At 41.8% G+C, this 17,553-nt stretch overlaps 1 protein-coding gene across 1 annotated transcript; it reads left to right on the top strand.

Annotated features, from left to right (window-relative positions):
• Positions 1-2,532: 2,532 nt before the first annotated feature.
• Zkscan2 (zinc finger with KRAB and SCAN domains 2) lies at positions 2,533-15,849 on the top strand. The gene is made up of 7 exons (XM_076840442.2): positions 2,533-2,937; positions 3,981-4,167; positions 6,271-6,362; positions 6,710-6,836; positions 10,943-11,626; positions 13,028-13,519; positions 14,872-15,849. Exons 1-7 carry the CDS (start codon positions 2,533-2,535, stop codon positions 15,792-15,794), a joined length of 2,910 nt encoding a protein of 969 aa, XP_076696557.2. The 3' UTR covers positions 15,795-15,849.
• Positions 15,850-17,553: the final 1,704 nt, after the last annotated feature.

Raw genomic sequence — 17,553 nt, 5'->3', positions numbered from 1 at the left:
CAGTGGCTAAGCACCCAGAGTTCAATCACCAATAAAAAAAAGTAAAAAAAAAAAAAAAAAAGAAAAAGAAAAAGAAACATTCTAGTATGGAAGACAGGTATTTTTTCCAGTTTTTTAAAGTTGTGAGGATTTCATTATAAGGACTGTTCACCAAGTTTTTTTAACAATCAGGACATGTGACAAGGCTTCAGTCTATACCCCTGCATGGCAACAAATGGTTAAAATTAATGGCTGCTTCCTTCAGCAAGACTGGTGGCCTCTGATTTACTACAGTCTGCATCGTTCCCTAACATCACAGGTTGTCTACTTCATTGTCATCTACCTGAGTCTTGCAGACTTTTGAGTTAGTGACCCTTGTTCCTAAGCTGCCAGGATACTTGCCTCTCCTGAAACTACCAAATGCCCCAAGGAGCATTTAAAAGTCCCTATTCTTATCTGAACCTGAATTCTGGGTCACCGCTTCGCCTGAAGTAACCTTGGGAAATCACATCACCTTGCTGAGGTCTCCATACCCTCCAAATGGAGGTGATCGTGTCTGCTTCATAGGATTTTTGTGGGGACCGAGCTTTGCCTGATTGGCTCTTAAACCCTTACCTTTGGATCTCTTCCCTAGCAATGCTTCTTCAAAGAAACCTTCCCAGACCCGACTAGCTCAAATCCCTCTCGGTTTCTCTTCTTGATAGCACCCGCCACAATTACAACTGTGCATTAGCTTAAGGTTTATTTGGCTAACGCCTCTGTGTCCCACCAGGCTGAAAACAATGACCGAGTTTTGCTTACCACCTATTAACACGCTAGGCACAAAATGGGTGCTCAATAAATATAATTTTTAAAAAAGTCACATGAAAGTTTAATGTATTATCCTACAAAGAAAAAAAAAATAACCAGAAGGAAAGCTGTGTAATGACTGATACAACCCCTGGGACATACTAGACAGATTCCCTCTAACACCAGTTATCTACATGGTACTCTGAGCCTTTAGGCTGCGAGAATATGCACCTCAAATTCTAACTAAAGCTGTGAGGCACGAAGGTCACTAAGGTATATCTTCCAAGGAGCTACCTACCCCTACAACAAGGATTTCTGTTTTGTCCACCGATGCATGCCAAATGCCTAAAACACCGCCTGGCATGAGTAGATGCTCAGTTAATACATAAGGATGAAAGAATATGCACGGTTCCGGGAAAGCCAGCTACTGGTCTTAGAGCACCTCCCGACGGCCCTGGTAAAGTGAAGCTGGAGCCCGTACAGACTTTGTCCCAGAAGTTCCCTCTAGCCACCCCGAATTCCCCAGACCCCAGGGCAGTAAGAATCCCAAAACCGGAGAGCTACGCCTCCAGCGGCCCCCGGGGTGGTGAAAACGGCGCAATCCTCCCGTAGGGGGCGCTGTTCCCCCACAGCGGGCGCCCCACGCTCCAGCCGTCCAACCGAGGTTCCCTCCACCGGACTCGCAGCCACACGGGCCACGATCCCTCCGCCACGAGACCGGTGACCCTCGCCGGACAAAGGAGTCCCCGCTCCACGGGGCCTCCTTGCGCGGCAGCGCCCCCTGCCCAGTGGTGCCGCTCCCGCTGCCTAGAGGCCAGACTCTGGCTCCCCTTCCCTGTTCTGTTTCGCCGTCTCTGTCCCACTGACAGCTCAAGCCCCGCTGTGTCCCTCCGCGGCAGCCCGCGCATCCCTCCTCTCTTCTAAGTCCCTCGGCCGCCAGACACCGCGCTGCGCGCTCTCGCGAGAGTACACCACGCAGCCCCTTCCCCCAGCCCCTCGCCGCGAGGAAGCCCCTGCGGCGCGCGGTCGCGGGCGGCGCATGCGCGGCGACGGCTCCCAGCGCCCCCCGCGCTCTCCGCGGGCCGAGCGGACGAGGCCGAGCGCCGGGAGCCGGCAGCCGCCCCCCGCGAGGCCCGACTTGGCCCCGCGACTTTTTATTCCTTCGGGGCGGAACCGCGTTGCGGCCTTTTCTCGACGTGCCGATTTTTCCCGAGGACGGCCGGGGCTGCCGCGGGCCCTGAAGAGCCCGGCGCTGGTCTCGGACACCGCTGCTCCCCGTGGGCCACCTGCGGCCTGGGCGCGCCGCCGGACCCGAGGCCGGCCGGAACCTGGGGCCGGGCGGGGCCCGCACATCCGGCCCCACCCACGCGGGCCTCGCCTCCCGGAGCTGGACCCCGGGGCGGCTGACACACCCCCTCCAGGCCGGCCGCCTCCGCCCATCCTTTCCTCAGTCGGCTTGATTTCCTCCCAGTCCTTGAGCCTCGCTCCCTGTCCCCGACATTGCACTGAAAGGAATGCACCCTGGAAACCACATTGCGAGCGGGGTCATTTCTTGTTTGCTGAAGGGGCCGAGTTTGGGGACTTTTCAAGGGCCTAGGTCGCTGTTCTGCTGACACTGCCAGGGGGGTTGGTTTGGTTTGGTTTTTTAACCTGCCTCCCATCCCACACTTTAGAACATTAGGCAGGGAGCTCGGGAAGGCTTCTTGGGGCCCCCTCTTGGAGCTAGACTTGACATTGACACCACCCCGCCCCCCGGGTTGGAGCATGGCTATGGCCCTGGATTCGGAGATTGACGTGCCCCTGGAGGTTGAGGGGTGCCTCATCATGAAGGTGGAAAAGGACCCCGAGTGGGCGTCGGAACCCATTCTGGGAGGATCAGAGAGCATTGAGTGTGAGACCTTCCGCAAATGCTTCAGGCAGTTCTCATACGAGGATGTGACTGGGCCCCATGAAGCTTTCAGTAAACTCTGGGAACTTTGCTGCCGGTGGTTGAAGCCAGAAATACGTTCCAAAGAGCAGATCCTAGAGCTGCTGGTGATCGAGCAGTTTCTCACTATTTTGCCGGAGAAGATTCAGGTCTGGGCACAGAAGCAATACCCGGAAAGTGGAGAAGAGGCGGTGGCCCTGGTCATCCATCTGGAAAAAGAGACTGGGAGACTGAGACAGCAGGTGAGCAAGGATCTTGCAAATGTTTGTGTTTTAGAAAGAAATGGGTGGGAAAGACAGGATTGCATTGCAAGAAGTACTTATTATGGAAAGTTCAGTGCTACTAATAAGAGACCCTTAAAGGGAATGCAGTTAAAAGAAGATCAGAATTTCATATTAAATGGAAAGGGGAAAAGTTTTGAACAAAAAAATATTATCTTCCAAATGAAACTAAGCATTGCACTTAAATATGTTTTAATCCTTGGCATAATGTTTCCAGCAAAAGTATGAAAGAACACTACAGTTAATGCTTCATAGGGTTTGACTTTTGCAGTTTGATCCTAAACAATGCTATTTTTGCACCCCTCCCAAAAAAGAGAAAAAACAGTTATCCCAGAATATTTTCTAATCCTTTAATATGCCAGCTAGTGTCTTCTGAAGCACTGAGTGCTCTCAGTACCATGATCCCATCACTCATCTCCAATCTTACTCCTAGATCTTCATTTTTTGTGGCTCTGCATGCTCTTCTGGTTGTTTTTCAACAACCTTTCATTGACCTCATGAAATCCTGCATCATTTGCCAGGTTTGCAGTTTCACCTTGCACAGGATTTCCGTTGTGTAAAGATCTGAGTATCAGCAGGTTGTGTTGACCTGGAATAGACAAATTGATGTGGGTAATGCAAAAGATTTCTGTTCACTAGTGAATACGATCATGTTCTGAACCTAATAGACATGAGGGGGTTCAAATAATGTTTATTCTAGAAACTAAGTTGCTCTGTATTTTATTCCTGACAGATTTTCCCCCTCTTCGTAGCAATAAGGAGTACACTTCCTTCTACCCAAACTCCTGTACAGTGTAGTGAGACCAACACTCTCAGAGACTCCACCAGGAAAGGAATGAAATTTTCATTGTTTCTCATATCTTCTGTCCTTTATTTAAAATATATATACATATGTATCTGTGTGTGTGTGTGTGTGTGTGTGTGTGTGTATGTGTATGAATTGGGCCCCAATTTGGACCTCTTTCCCTTCCCTTTTCCATTATGGTATTGACTTTATTTCTCAGGTCAGCAGTCCTATCCACTCTGAGAAGCAAGCCCCACTTGGAACAGTATGGGAGGTAGCAGACTTTCAGCCAGCGCAGGTGGAGACCCAATCCAGGGCAGTGTCTCGGGAGGAAGCTGGAAGCCTCCACTCAGGACACCAGGAACAGCTGAACCAAAAGAGAGCACATCGGCCCTTACCCAAGAATGGTAAGAAGGAAAACAAAAACAAAAAAAGAAGAAGAAGAATAGTAAGAAGGACTCAGAGCATGCCTAAAGCAAATATATATGTACTGCATCCCTGACACTGTAACTTGCTCAGAGTCATATTTGAGTTGCTCAATACATGATTTCAGAGTGAATTGAATATTTGGGAAGAAAGATTTCATTAGCTTCAAGAGTTGGGCCCTTAGACAACCTCATTAAAGAGAGATCTTAAAGGTGAAAACTGGGGAACCTTAGCACTGCCCAGCCAGCCTTGAGTCTTGTGAAATCTCCATTCTACAGTCAGCTTGTGTTTTCAATCCTCCCGTGTGTGTATTTGCTCTTGGCTGACCATAAATAACTTGAAAATCTCTGTGGAAAGGGAAACAAGTCTAGTGTTTCAAAACTGACTTGCATAATGGCAATGAGAGGGATAACAGTAGGATGCCACAAAGAAGGGACACTGGTGTTCATAGCCACCCTAGACATGAATGAATCAAGTCAGATACAAGGAGGTGTACCACCTGGCCTTCCCATTTCTCTCCACGTCTCCTGAAGTATGACTTCATATCAGGCTTAAAAAAAAAAAAAAAAAGAAGAAGAATGGAAAGGTCACTGGACTTACAATCAAAAGTCTTCTGTTTTTATCTTGACTCTGCCCCCTTTTTGTGTGAGATCTTGAGCAAGTGATATGAAAAGGAGCATTAATACTAAGAGGATAAGACCTGGGACTTGAGAGACAGACCTGACTCCCATTTTTTATCTGTGTGGCCTTGGTCAGGTCACTTCTCAAACTTTCCTTTCTCTCCTATGTAAAAGGGAAATAACAAGGGTGTTAGCACAGATTTAATGAGGCAGTGTAAAATGGCTAGTGCATAATAATGCCTGATACACGTTAGCTTCCTTTCTCATAATGGCAAAATTTTTCTTAAACTTCAACTCTGTTGGACCTACACAACCTTTCATCAAGAGGTTAGATTCACTACTACCATATCTGGGGTAGTACCACTCTCCAAGTTCATATTACCCATGATAGAATGCATTGCAAAGATTGGATGTTCTGAATTATCCAGAGTGTTCATTAGCATCAAAGATTTCATGGTCACATGGATTAGATGGTCCCAGGGACTTTATCTGATTAGTTATTCAAATAAATACCTATTTGTGGTATTTCTGGATTTTACCATCCCAAGGTGATGAGGAATTTCTGAAGGGAATTAGCTTGTTCTTTTGAAGTACTAACTCTGGGATATAGGAGGACAGAAGTCTTGAGAGATGGGGCTGGGGTTGTGGCTTAGCGGCAGAGTGCTCGTCTAGCATGTACGAGGCCCTGGGTTCGATCCTCAGCATCACTTAAAAATAAATAAAGGTGTCCAAGTATACCTAAAAAATAAATATTTAAAAAAAGGAAGTCTTGAGGGATGGATATCTCAGAAAGGTTAACTCATTCTAAAGGAAGATCTATGATTTCAGCCATGTGGATTTCAGGGAATAGAATGTTTTCAATGAAATTATTTAATTTGCTTCTGTAGAAGTGGAGCAAGCTTTTGAGTTCTTATAACAATATTAATACTTTGAGGAAAATATGACAATATTAATTCTTAGGTGCTTAAATTATGCTAATGGTCACAAATCAGTAACTTGCACACCAAGTCAGACTTGTTTTGTTTCACCTACAAAGAGTTTTTGTTTGGGGATTTTGTTGTTTGCTTTAAGGTTTAAAATTTGAGATTTCATGAAAGTACAGATTTCCGGCTTCTCAAAAAATTAGAGGTTCTGGCTCTACTAGAGTCATGGTCTCCTTGCAGCAGCAGCTGGTACTGGCATTGACTATGCCCTTTCAGCAGGGCGTGTGCTCTCCAGTTCCACATGCATGGCTCCAACCTGGCCCCTTTCCTGTGTACTTTACCTGCTTACTCCCTGAAAGCACTTGAGTTTGAGAGCCCAGCTTTAGGGTAATACAGTTTCAGGCATCGCTCTGAACTCATTGAAAAAATTACCGATTTGTATCTTGTTGGTTTTAAATCATTCTCATTTCTTGAAAGGAGAAGCATCAAGAATTAAATGGCCAAAGCCCAGAATACTAATTGTTTCTTTTAATTTTTATAGCTCGGTCTTCTCCCTGGGTTCCTACCCCTGCTGATGAATGGAATACCATAGATCAGGAGGTGACAGCTACACATCTATCTGCTGGGTCCCAGGTAAATTGTAATTGTCCTCTTTGGCCTTTCTCCTTCCTAGGGTGTTTAGTCACAATGATTTCCTATGCTTCAGTATCCTCAGATTTTTATACTCTCTCCAAGAGACTTCTTTTCCAGAAAATATTGGACTCAACCTTCTGAGTAATGGGACTCCTTGCTGGATCATTTCTTTTACCTTCTCTCATTTTCTGATTCTTTTCGTAGCTTTCATAGTTATGCACAGTACACACTTAGCTCCTTAATTTTAATTCTTCTTTAGGGCCCTTCTCTGCTTCATCCATGACCATTTCATCCTTTGAAGACCTGTGCAGTTATCTTGGTAGTCACTAGTATTAGTGTTGTTACAGGAACCAATTAAAGATGTCCAGATGACAAGAGGCTTTTCCTATAAAAAGAGTGTGCATCAGATTCCTGCTCACAGACATCTCTACAGGGATATCAGGAAAGAGAGTGTTGGAACCATGGTCTCCCTAGGTAAGGATTCTTTCCTTTCATAGATTTAAAAAAAAAAAAATCCTTGGGGATTTCTTATGTATTCATTCCAACTGGTGATTAAAGATTCTCCATGGGTTCTCTGGTATAATCACTTAGCTGCGTTCTCTTATCTCACCCTTTTCTTCCTACCAATAGTAGTGATAATAATATAACTTAGTAATTAAAATATAGGATAAGAATTATATATTACTGTCACATTCAGAGTATAGAAAATGTAAACTTGCATCCACTAGACTAAAAGATTGATGAAGTCAGAAAGACTCTTTTGCTCTTCTGTTAATTTATGTTTGATTGATTTTTTTATGTTATCCCTCTCTCCCCCTTTTCTTTATTTTACTCTAGCTTCCTGCATATTAGAGAAAACTTTCGACCTTTTCAATTTCTGAGTTTGGCTAATTCCACTTGGCATAATATTCTTCATTTTCATTCATTTACCAGCAAATGCCATAATTTCATTATTTTTTATGACTGAGTAGAACTCCATTTTGTGTGTGTGTGTATGTGTGTGTATCGACATCACAATTTCTTAATCCATTCATCTGTTCATGGGCATCTGGGTTGATTCCGTAATTTAGCTATTGTGAATTGCCACACCGTGTTTTCATTTAAAATTAGATTATAAAAATGGTTGTCCAGTGGGTCTTGGAAACTCAAACATCAGACATCACAGGCCCTCTTTCCTGCACAGCAACAGTTGGCCAAATCTGAGGAAAGGGCTCCTACTCACCTACCACAGTTCCCATTCCAGCCTCGAAGTCATTGCCTAATCAAATGCTAATGTTGTCCCATACCTACTTCTCTAGTGTGAAAAATAAAGAGCAGATCTCCATCTGCAGGGTTCCTTCAGAAGGGCTTGATTTGATGTTGCATCTGTAGGAGAATTCCAGCTGGGCATGGTGGTGCATGCCTATAATCCCAGTGAATCAGAAAGCTGAGGCAGGAGGATCCCAAGTTAGAGGCCAACTTCATAAATTTAGCAAGACTATCTCAAAAGAAAAAAAAAAAGTGGGGGATTTGGGTTCAGTGGTAAAGCACCCCTAGGTTCAATCCCCAGTACAAAAGTCTCTAGAAGTATTCTGTAAAGCTTCTATGCAGGTTGTATGGAAAATAAAACTAAATTTTACATACCTATTGGGGGCATTAGATACTTTTTAGGAAGCTAGCACCTCTTTGAATAGGAAACTGAGGCTTAGAGGATTAACAATAACCCCTGATAAAAAGTAAGTAAGCACTGTGACTAGGATTCAAATTTAAGACATGTTGATCTCTTAGATATTATAGGGCAGTAAACTCAATTTTCTTCCTAATCTTCCTAGTCTTTCCTATTAGCCCTACCAGAGTGTCTCCAAAAGTAAAGAAATATTTTGTTTTCAGTAAATATTGGTGAAAAATATGCTTTTACCAATAATTTTAAAATGTGAAGTAATAGAAAGTAGATTTTGGTCTCTTTTGAAGAAACATGTATGTACTTTGTGTCTCAGACCATGAAGCTTAATTACAAGATCTTTCTAGAACAAGATCTCTAGAACTTACTCATGTTACAACTGAAGTTAGTACCTTTTGACCAACATCTCATTTCCCCCACCCCAAATCCCCTGTCAACTACCATTTTATTCTGAGTCCAAAGTTTTTAGATGCCCATATGAGATCATATGATGTTTGTCTTTGCTTATTTCTTTTATTATAATGCCCTACATGTCCATCCAACATATCACAGATGACAGGATTTTTTTCTTTTTGTGACTAAATAATACTGTATTTGATTGTTGATTGATATTTTTCCCTTTATTCTCACATTTTCTTCATCCATCGACAAACATTGGGTTGCCTCTGTGTCTTGATTGTGGTGAATAACGCTTCAGTGAACATGAGAGTACAAATACCTCAAGATATGAATTTTATTTCCATCAGATACATACCTAGAATTAGGATTGTTGACTCACTTGATAATTCAGTTTTTAATTTTTTGAGGAATCTCGGTACTGTTTCGTGTGACAGTGACACCAGTTCACATTCCCACCAATAGTGCACGGAGTTCCATTCTCTCCACATCCTGTCCAGCACTTATTATCTTTTCTTTTTATGCTTTATTTTTTTTTGGTACATAATAATTATGCAGAATGCTGGGTTTCTATATAGAATATTTGTATATACATAAAAACATATTTGATCAGTTTCACTCCCAATATCTCTCCCATCCCCCCAACTCCACCCTAATGGTGGTCTCTCTTCTACATTCATGACATCCCTTTTCTTTTTTTCCCTGTTTTTTTTTCCCCCTCTAACTTCCACATACGAGAGAAAACACACAAGACTTTCTTTACTCTCTGAGTTTGATTTATTTTGCTCAAAATTATGTCCTCTGGTTCTATTCCTTTTCCTGCAAATGGTGTAATTTCATACTATATGGCTGGATAAAACCACATTCTGTATATATACCACATTTTCTTTGTCCTTCTATCTGTTGATAGACACAAGTCTGATTCCATAACTTGGCTGTTATAAATTGTGCTGCAGTTAATATAGGTATGCATATATCTCTTATGTATGCTAACTTTCAGTTCTTTTGAGTAAATACCAAAGAGTGGTAAGAGCTGGATCATACAGTAGTTCTATTGTTAGACTTTTTTTGTGGAGCTGGGGGAAGTTCCAGGGATTGAACCCATAGCCTTGCATGCTCTAGGCAAACATTTTATCACTGAGCTACATCCCCAGCCCTATTTTTAGCTTTTTTAGGAACCTTTATACTGATTTCCATAGTGGTGGTTCCAGTTTTCATTTCTACCAACAGTGTAAAGAGTTCCTTTTCCCTGCATCCTCAGCAGCGTTTATTGTTATTGTGTTATTGATGATTGTCACTCTAACTGGAGTGAAACAAAATCTCAGTATACTTTTGATTTGCATTTCCCTGATAGCTAAAGATATTGAACATTTTTTTCATATGATTGATGGCCATTTGGTTTGATGTTAGCCATTCCAACAGGTATGAGGTGATATCTCATTGTCTTTTTTTAAATTTTCTTTTCCCTGTTGATGAATGATGTAGAATACCTTTTTGTGAACTGTTGCCCATTTGTATTTCTTTGGGAAAAATATCTAATCAGATTTTCGGGTCTTTTGTCCATGATTTTCATTGGATTTTTTTGCTATTGAGTATTATGATTTCTAGTATATTTTAGATTTTAACCCCTTATCAGATAGATGGTTTGCTTGTAGTTTCTTATCTCTTCACTTTGTCGACTGTTTCCTCTTGCTATACAAAAGCTTTTTAGTTTAACATCTGGCTTATTTTTGCTTTTGTTGTCTGTTCTTTCAGTGTCATATCCAAAAGTCATTGCCAAGACCGGTGTCGAGTTGCCTTTTCCCTATGCTTGCTTTGAGGAGTTTTATGGTTTCAAGTCTTACATTCAGGTTTTTAATACATTTTGAGTTAATTGTTGTGAGTAATGTAAAATAGGTGTACAGTTTCAGTCTTTGGCAATTGGATTTTCAGTTTTTTCAACAGATTGAACAGATTATCCTTTCCCAGTGGTGGGTTCTTGACACCCTTGTCAAAGGTTAGAAGACCATGCATGAATGAATTTATTGTTGGGCTCTATTCTAATGCACTCTCTGTTTTTGTCAGTATCATACTATCAGTAAGTAGCTTTTTAATGTAGTTTGACCATACATCTTTACTTCTAATCTCTCATAGCTATTTATTGAGGTGCCCAGGGAGGCAGTGTAGGGTGCAGATGCTAGCACAGTTGATTTGTGAGTAACAAATACCTATTAGGAGCTTACTCTGAACCTTACACAATGCTAACTACTGAGGGAATCAAAGGTAGTAAAATATGTTTCTTAACCTTAAATGTATTCCTTCAAGAACTAGATAGGAGAAGTGCTACATATGGAAGAAGTAAAATGAGATGACTAGGAGATGATTATGCCAGAGAAGTCTTATAAGAATAACCACAGCATGCATTGGCCCCATTGAGCAAGGCTTTGGCCTAAGCACATGGTCCAGGAGGGCATGTCATAGCAGAAGATTGAGGCATGAAATAACGACATCTGTGCCTACCATGAAATATGTTTTCTTACCACAGGAAATACAGTGTCTACATCTAACAAGATAAGCCGATTGGAACAAAGAAAGGAGCCATGGACCATAGGTCTCCATTCCTCTAATAAAAGGAATATACTACGAAGCAACTGCATCAAGGAAAAGTCAGTTCATGCTATTCAGATTCCTGCCAGGAATGCAGGGAAAACATGGAGAGAGCAGCAACAGTGGGGTTTAGAAGATGAAAAGATAGCAGGTGTACACTGGAGCTATGAGGAAACTAAGACTTTCCTTGCAATTCTCAAGGAGTCTCGCTTTTATGAAACACTTCAGGCTTGTCCCCGAAATAGCCAGGTATATGGTGCTGTGGCTGAATGGCTGCGAGAATGTGGCTTCCTCCGAACACCAGAACAGTGCCGGACCAAGTTTAAAAGTCTTCAGAAAAGCTATCGAAAAGTGAGAAATGGCCACCTTCTAGAACCGTGTGCCTTCTTTGAGGACATGGATGCTTTATTGAATCCTGCTGCCCATGCTTCATCCACCGATAAGCCAAAGGAGGTGATACCTCTCCCAAGGCTAAAGAGAATTGGTATCACTGCTAGAGAACAGATTAGTCTGGTAGAGGAGGAGGAAGCTGCAGAAGAATCTGACGGTGATGAAATAGGCATTGAATTTATCCGAAAGTCTGAAATTCGGGCTGCTCCTGTCTTGTTTCAAAACCTGAGTGGTAAGAATTGTATTTCGTTTCCCTGTTATGAAAACAGAAGTGTGGTCTGTAGAAAAGGGAATAGATGTGAAGCCACTAAACCTGGAGAGTGCTATCACACATCCTGCTGCTTTCACTGTGATGTGAATCCCATAAAAATCTCATGAAAATACCTCAGTGTCTATTGCTGCCCCCAGCATAGCTTAGTGACAGCACTGAGCAGCCCTGGGGTTTAAAGCATAGCATGAATGCTGAGTGTCAGAGGCCTTGTGGAAGGAAGACAGATGAAGTTAAAGGGGTCCAAGGATCTAGTATTATCCAAGAATTGGATTCTAATAAGTCAAGAATACAGTATTATACCACCTGGGATGAGCAGTAAAATAATATGTAACTAACAAGAGTAGAAAAAACGTGAATTTTTTGCTTAATGTAAAAAAAGACAAGAAAGATAAAAAGAGAAAAAGAATACAAAATAGATAAGTCAAAAAATTATATATGTGTGTGTATATATATATATATATATATATATATATATATATATATATATAAATTCAAATGTATCATTAATTACAAACTTACAGGACTAAGATTATCACACATTAAAAAAACAGCTTATATGTTGCTTTTAAGAGATGCAGCTTAAATATAAGAACTTAGAGATATTAAAATTGAAAAAATAAAAAAGAGGCTCCATGCAAAAGAAAGCTAGTGTTGACTATTTGGGGACAGAGACATACATAATTAAGCTGTCAGTTAACAGCTGTTTGATGGTAGATGAATCATGTAACCACACTGGCCTTCAGTTGCCTCATCTATACTATATAAGTAAGACTACCTCACAGCATTGTTATTAGGGTTCTATGGAATATAGAGAGGAAGGCATTCTGAAAATGCTAAAATACAGTGTAACTGATAACCACTGTTACTGGTACTATCTTCTCTACCCCACTAATCAGAGAAGTTCCCATTGAGTGTTTCTGGTCCCCTGTTCTTAATCACATGGGAAAGATACTTCCAGACAGCTAAATTCTTGAGTCTCAAGAGCAGTGGCAGATTTGGGACACTATACCTTTATTCTTCCAAATTTGATAAACTTTAAGATCAGTTTATCAATTTCATTGAAAAAAAACTCTGTTGGGATTTTTACTTCATAGATTCATTTAAGACCTGATATCTATATAACTTGAATCCACTTGTTCAGAAACTTTCTCTTATTTTTTCTAGTTCTTTCATGTCTTTCAATAAAATATTATACATTTTTTATATAGACATCCTTATTTCTTGCAATGTATATTCCTCTGCGTATCACATTTCCTGTTGCTACTACAAATAGCATTTCTTTTTTAACCCTTAAATTTTGTAATGTATATAAAATAGAGAGCCTACAGACTCCTTATCTCTGAACTTTATCTTGAATGGCAGGTGTACATTGGGGCTACGAAGAAACCAAGACTTTTCTTGATATTCTTCGTGAGACTCGGTTTTATGAAGCACTTCAAGCCTGTCATCGGAAGAGCAAGTTGTATGGGGCTGTAGCTGAACAACTGCGAGAGTGTGGCTTCCTGCGGACACCAGAACAGTGTCGAACCAAATTCAAAAGCCTGCAGAAGAGTTACCGCAAAGTGAAGAATGGCCACGTGCTGGAGTCCTGTGCGTTCTACAAGGAGATGGATGCCCTCATTAATTCTCGAGCATCTGTGCCTTCCACAAACCCCCCAGAAGAAGTCCCATCACCCTCAAGGCAACAAAGAGGGCATATTGAAATGGAACCCCAAGGACCTATAGACTGGGAACCTGAGGACACCTCACAGGAGGCAGTAATAGAAGATTCTGGCAGTGAGAGGATGAGTGAGGAAGAAATTATACCAGAGCCAGAATTCCAGAGACCTCCAGGTCTGCTGCAAAGCCCAAATGGTAAGGATCTCCTAAGGTTCTAGTCTAAAAGAAGAAAGGTGCAACTTACTGAAAAATCAGATCTGGCACGGGCTCATGCACACTTATTCATTCAACATATATTTGAGTGCCATGTGCTGTTTCAGGAAATAGCAATGAATGAAACAGGTCCTGTATTCATGGTGCTTCCATTCAAAGGAGGTACTCATCTACTCAGTCTAGTCACTCATTCTAGTGACTCAGTCTTTAGTATCTCAGGTTTGTTTTTGTCTGTATGGGTCAGATGGTGTTTTATAATTCCTGGAAATGCTGTGGGGAAGAACTTGGAATTATGCATGAGAGAAAATGGGTGAAGGAGGTGTATCAGTAAGTTCAAATCAGAAACATCTCAGTCATCTGTGTGGTGTACATGAGAAAAAAGAGGCAGAAACAAAATGAGAGAGAAATAAATCATTTTAGTCCTGAACTCCACCACTGTATTTCTTGCTGACTGCTAAATTTTAGTCAAACTAAAATCACCATCTTCCTTCCCACACCAATGCAGATGAGGTAAGAAGTAAGAGATTCATTGGAGTTCATTGTACATACTGTTCTTTATTTTTCTGTGTTTTCTGTTCAAATTTATCAAAATAAGAAATTAATACAAAAATCACATGTTTGGTACATGACCAAGAAGGAATCAGAACCAGAGTTATATGATTCTAAAGCTTGTGTCACTTCACCATGTTGTACACTCTGTCCAGAAAACATCATACAAAAGCTGGATCCAAGGTATGCCTTGTACTAAAGTAGGTTGTAAATGAAAAAGTAAGGAGAAAATAATTCCAACTTTATAAACTGAGAATTAAGGTTTGGTTAGTGTGGTCAGTGGGATAGACAGAAAAACAAAATTACAAGACCATCTAAGAAAAAAGAATACTCTTGAGTAGGATATGATTAGCTGAGGTTGAATTCAGAACTCCCTTGAAGAACTTGGACTTGGTCACTAGAATCTACTGAAGACTGGTTAATGTAGTATACTTTAGTATTGATTTTAAATAATGAAAACAGGATGAATCAGAACAGAACTTCAGGGAGATAAGCCAAGTTGCTTCCATGTTAATCAGAACATGCATGGGGAATAATGGTTTGGATTATAATTCAATTGAATTATATTCAACTCAGAAAACATTTCTGAAGACCTACTCTGTACCAGATGTTTGTTACTGGCCTGTTTATGGAACTGAAGGAGAATCCAGGGTAAGGAAATCCGGGAAGAGTCCCAGGATCTGAGACCCACAAAATGTACAGGAATCATAAACACCAAACCTTGCAAGCCAGGTTGTCTGTGTTAACATAGGATTTGTGTGAAATTTATATTGTCTTTTTTTCAGATTTTGAAATTGGAAATAGTATCAAGGAGGACCTAACACAGGTAATCTATAAGGACACAGAACCTCACAGAGCATTAATAGAAAAGTCTAAAAGAGTCATTTCCCAGAACATTGATTCCAGTAAGTATCGTAAAAGGGAGTGCATCTCAGGAAGACAATGGGAAAGCCTTCAAGGAATTAGACAGGGAAAGCTGATGCCTCAGCCTAGAGATCTAGGAAAAGCTGTGGTGCATCAGAGGCCTTTCATGGGGAGGAGACCTTACAGACTGCTCAAGTATGGAGAGAGCTTTGGCAGGAGTGCTCGTCTTATGTGCCGGATGCCCCACCAGAAGGAGAATCCATACAAGTGTAGTGTCTGCGGCAAGTGCTTTGGTAGAAGCAGAAGCCTCATCCGACATCAAAGAATCCACACAGGAGAAAAACCTTTTAAGTGTCTTGACTGTGGCAAAAGCTTTAATGACTCCTCAAATTTTGGAGCCCACCAGAGAATCCACACAGGGGAGAAGCCGTACAGATGCACAGAGTGTGGGAAGTGCTTCAGTCAGAGCTCTAGCCTTATCATCCATCAGCGGACCCACACCGGGGAGAAGCCCTATCAGTGTGGAGAGTGTGGGAAAAGCTTCACCAACAGTTCCCACTTCAGTGCCCACCGCAGGGTACACACTGGGGAGAATCCCTACAAGTGTGTGGACTGCGAGAAAAGCTTCAATAACTGCACAAGATTTCGAGAACACCGGAGAATACACACTGGAGAGAAGCCCTACGGATGTGCCCAGTGTGGCAAACGTTTCAGTAAGAGTTCTGTTCTCACCAAACACCGGGAAGTTCACATGAGAGAAAAGCTTCTGCCACACCCGACCTCTGTGTATTTGCCGGAGAACCCCCTGAAGGGGAAGGCCGAGGAGCTCAGGAGGACTCTTTGATGAGGAGCTCCTCTCTCCTGCCACACCCCTTTAGCCAGCTCACCCTGATCTCACTCTTGAAGCAATCTTTTCTTAGCTCTAAAGTGTAATTCCCAAGATAAACTTGAGAGTATAAATAAACTAGACTTCCATCTTGTTCTCACCTCTGCCTCTAACTCGATTAGTCTGTCCCTTTCCTGTGTATCTCCACTTTTCCTTTAATAAGGTGGAGAAGATTTATTGTCTGAGTTTAGAATGAAATTCTCTTCAGTGTTGAGGCCACTGCTCTTGGATTGCTAAGTTCAGCAACATTCAAGATCCTTCCATGTGGGTGAGAGTGGTTTTCTAGGGGATAACTGCTGAAAGGTTTTTGTTGTTGTCTACTACACAAGATCCTGGATGCAGCTTGATAACCGATTTTCACACACGGGTAGAGCTCTCAGGAGTCTGATCAGAACTCTATCAGATCCATCTCTGTGTGAAGATATTTACAAAAGGAAAGTGAAGATTTTATAGCTTCCTTCAGAAGCCTATTATGGTGTACCTTTTTGTGTCAAGAAGTTGATCCAGGTAGCTAGGGGAGACTCCCTGTGTTGTCACTGAGATAGTTTTACTAATGCCTTGCCCTCCATCAAGAGGAGAGCAGTTGATCCCCATCATCTGTTTCTGTACCTGAAGACTTAAATCCCTGTGGCTGCTGCTCTTGCAGGCTGCAAGTAACCCCAGTTCCTTTTGCTGTTTCTCCTGAGTCTTACACTTACCTCTTAACTGTTCTGGGTGCTCTCTTCTGACTCTTCTGGACTACCATGCCTTCTGAAGATTGAAAGGATGCATGCTTACGGTGTGTCTCATCAAATTAAGGTTTCAGGCACATTCTAATTCTACCTGATAACTCCTCTTGCTCTTACCTAGAATGTGACTGGTGATATGTTGGCCTGTCTTATACCTCCCACTCCCACATGTCAGTGTAATATTAGACATTTAGTGTTTCTAAAATTCTAAGGGAATAGGGAAGAAGTGAGAGATATCTGAAACATTTAATATTTCTAGGACCATTGGACCCCTTAGGGCTGCTTTGGATCAGAGAGCCACTCCCATCCAGACCAGCACTTCCAGGCTGGCTGTTAGACATGCCAAGTCTCTGCTCTGAGGCTTCTAGTCCCTGTTCATAGGGTCATGAACCTATCTGTAGACCCCTGAGTAAATATGCAGCTCTACAGCTCACTGAGCAAAAGTGGAAATATTTATAGAAACTTCCAATCCAGAACACCATGTGTGGTTTTTTTTTCATTTATCTGATTTGTCCAAAAAATATCTGATAATCTACCCCCCGACACACACACACACACACATACACACACCACTATCCCAGTAAATACTGGTAGAAGGGTTACATGGGGGATAGTGAATTCATATGTGGAATTACAGAAGAAATCCAGGAATTTGATCTTCCAAAACCAGTTGCTCCAGGACAAGGCCCATGGCATTTATACCTTTAGTACATAGGTAACCCATGGTGGCTTTGCTTGGGGGAACGAGACGTCACAAGTTTAGTGGAAAGATCACCAGATTCAGGGATGTGTGTAGATCATTAGTTTGCTTTAATTTTCCTCTGTTAAATGCTCTCTTATTTAAAGATATCTAGAAATAATACTTTTTCCTTTGAGTACATTTGAATCTTTTGAAACCTGTTCAGCAAAGTACCAAGGAGGGTAGACCGTAGAAAGAAATTCAGTGTGTGGTGCCAGAGTAGGGTATGGCCTGTTGGAAGACAGGTGAC

Source organism: Callospermophilus lateralis, chromosome 19 (assembly GCF_048772815.1).
Source record: "Callospermophilus lateralis isolate mCalLat2 chromosome 19, mCalLat2.hap1, whole genome shotgun sequence".
Lineage (NCBI taxonomy): Eukaryota > Metazoa > Chordata > Mammalia > Rodentia > Sciuridae > Callospermophilus > Callospermophilus lateralis.
Note: the sequence above shows the minus strand (reverse complement) of the source record. Positions and strands in the feature narration are given on the sequence as shown.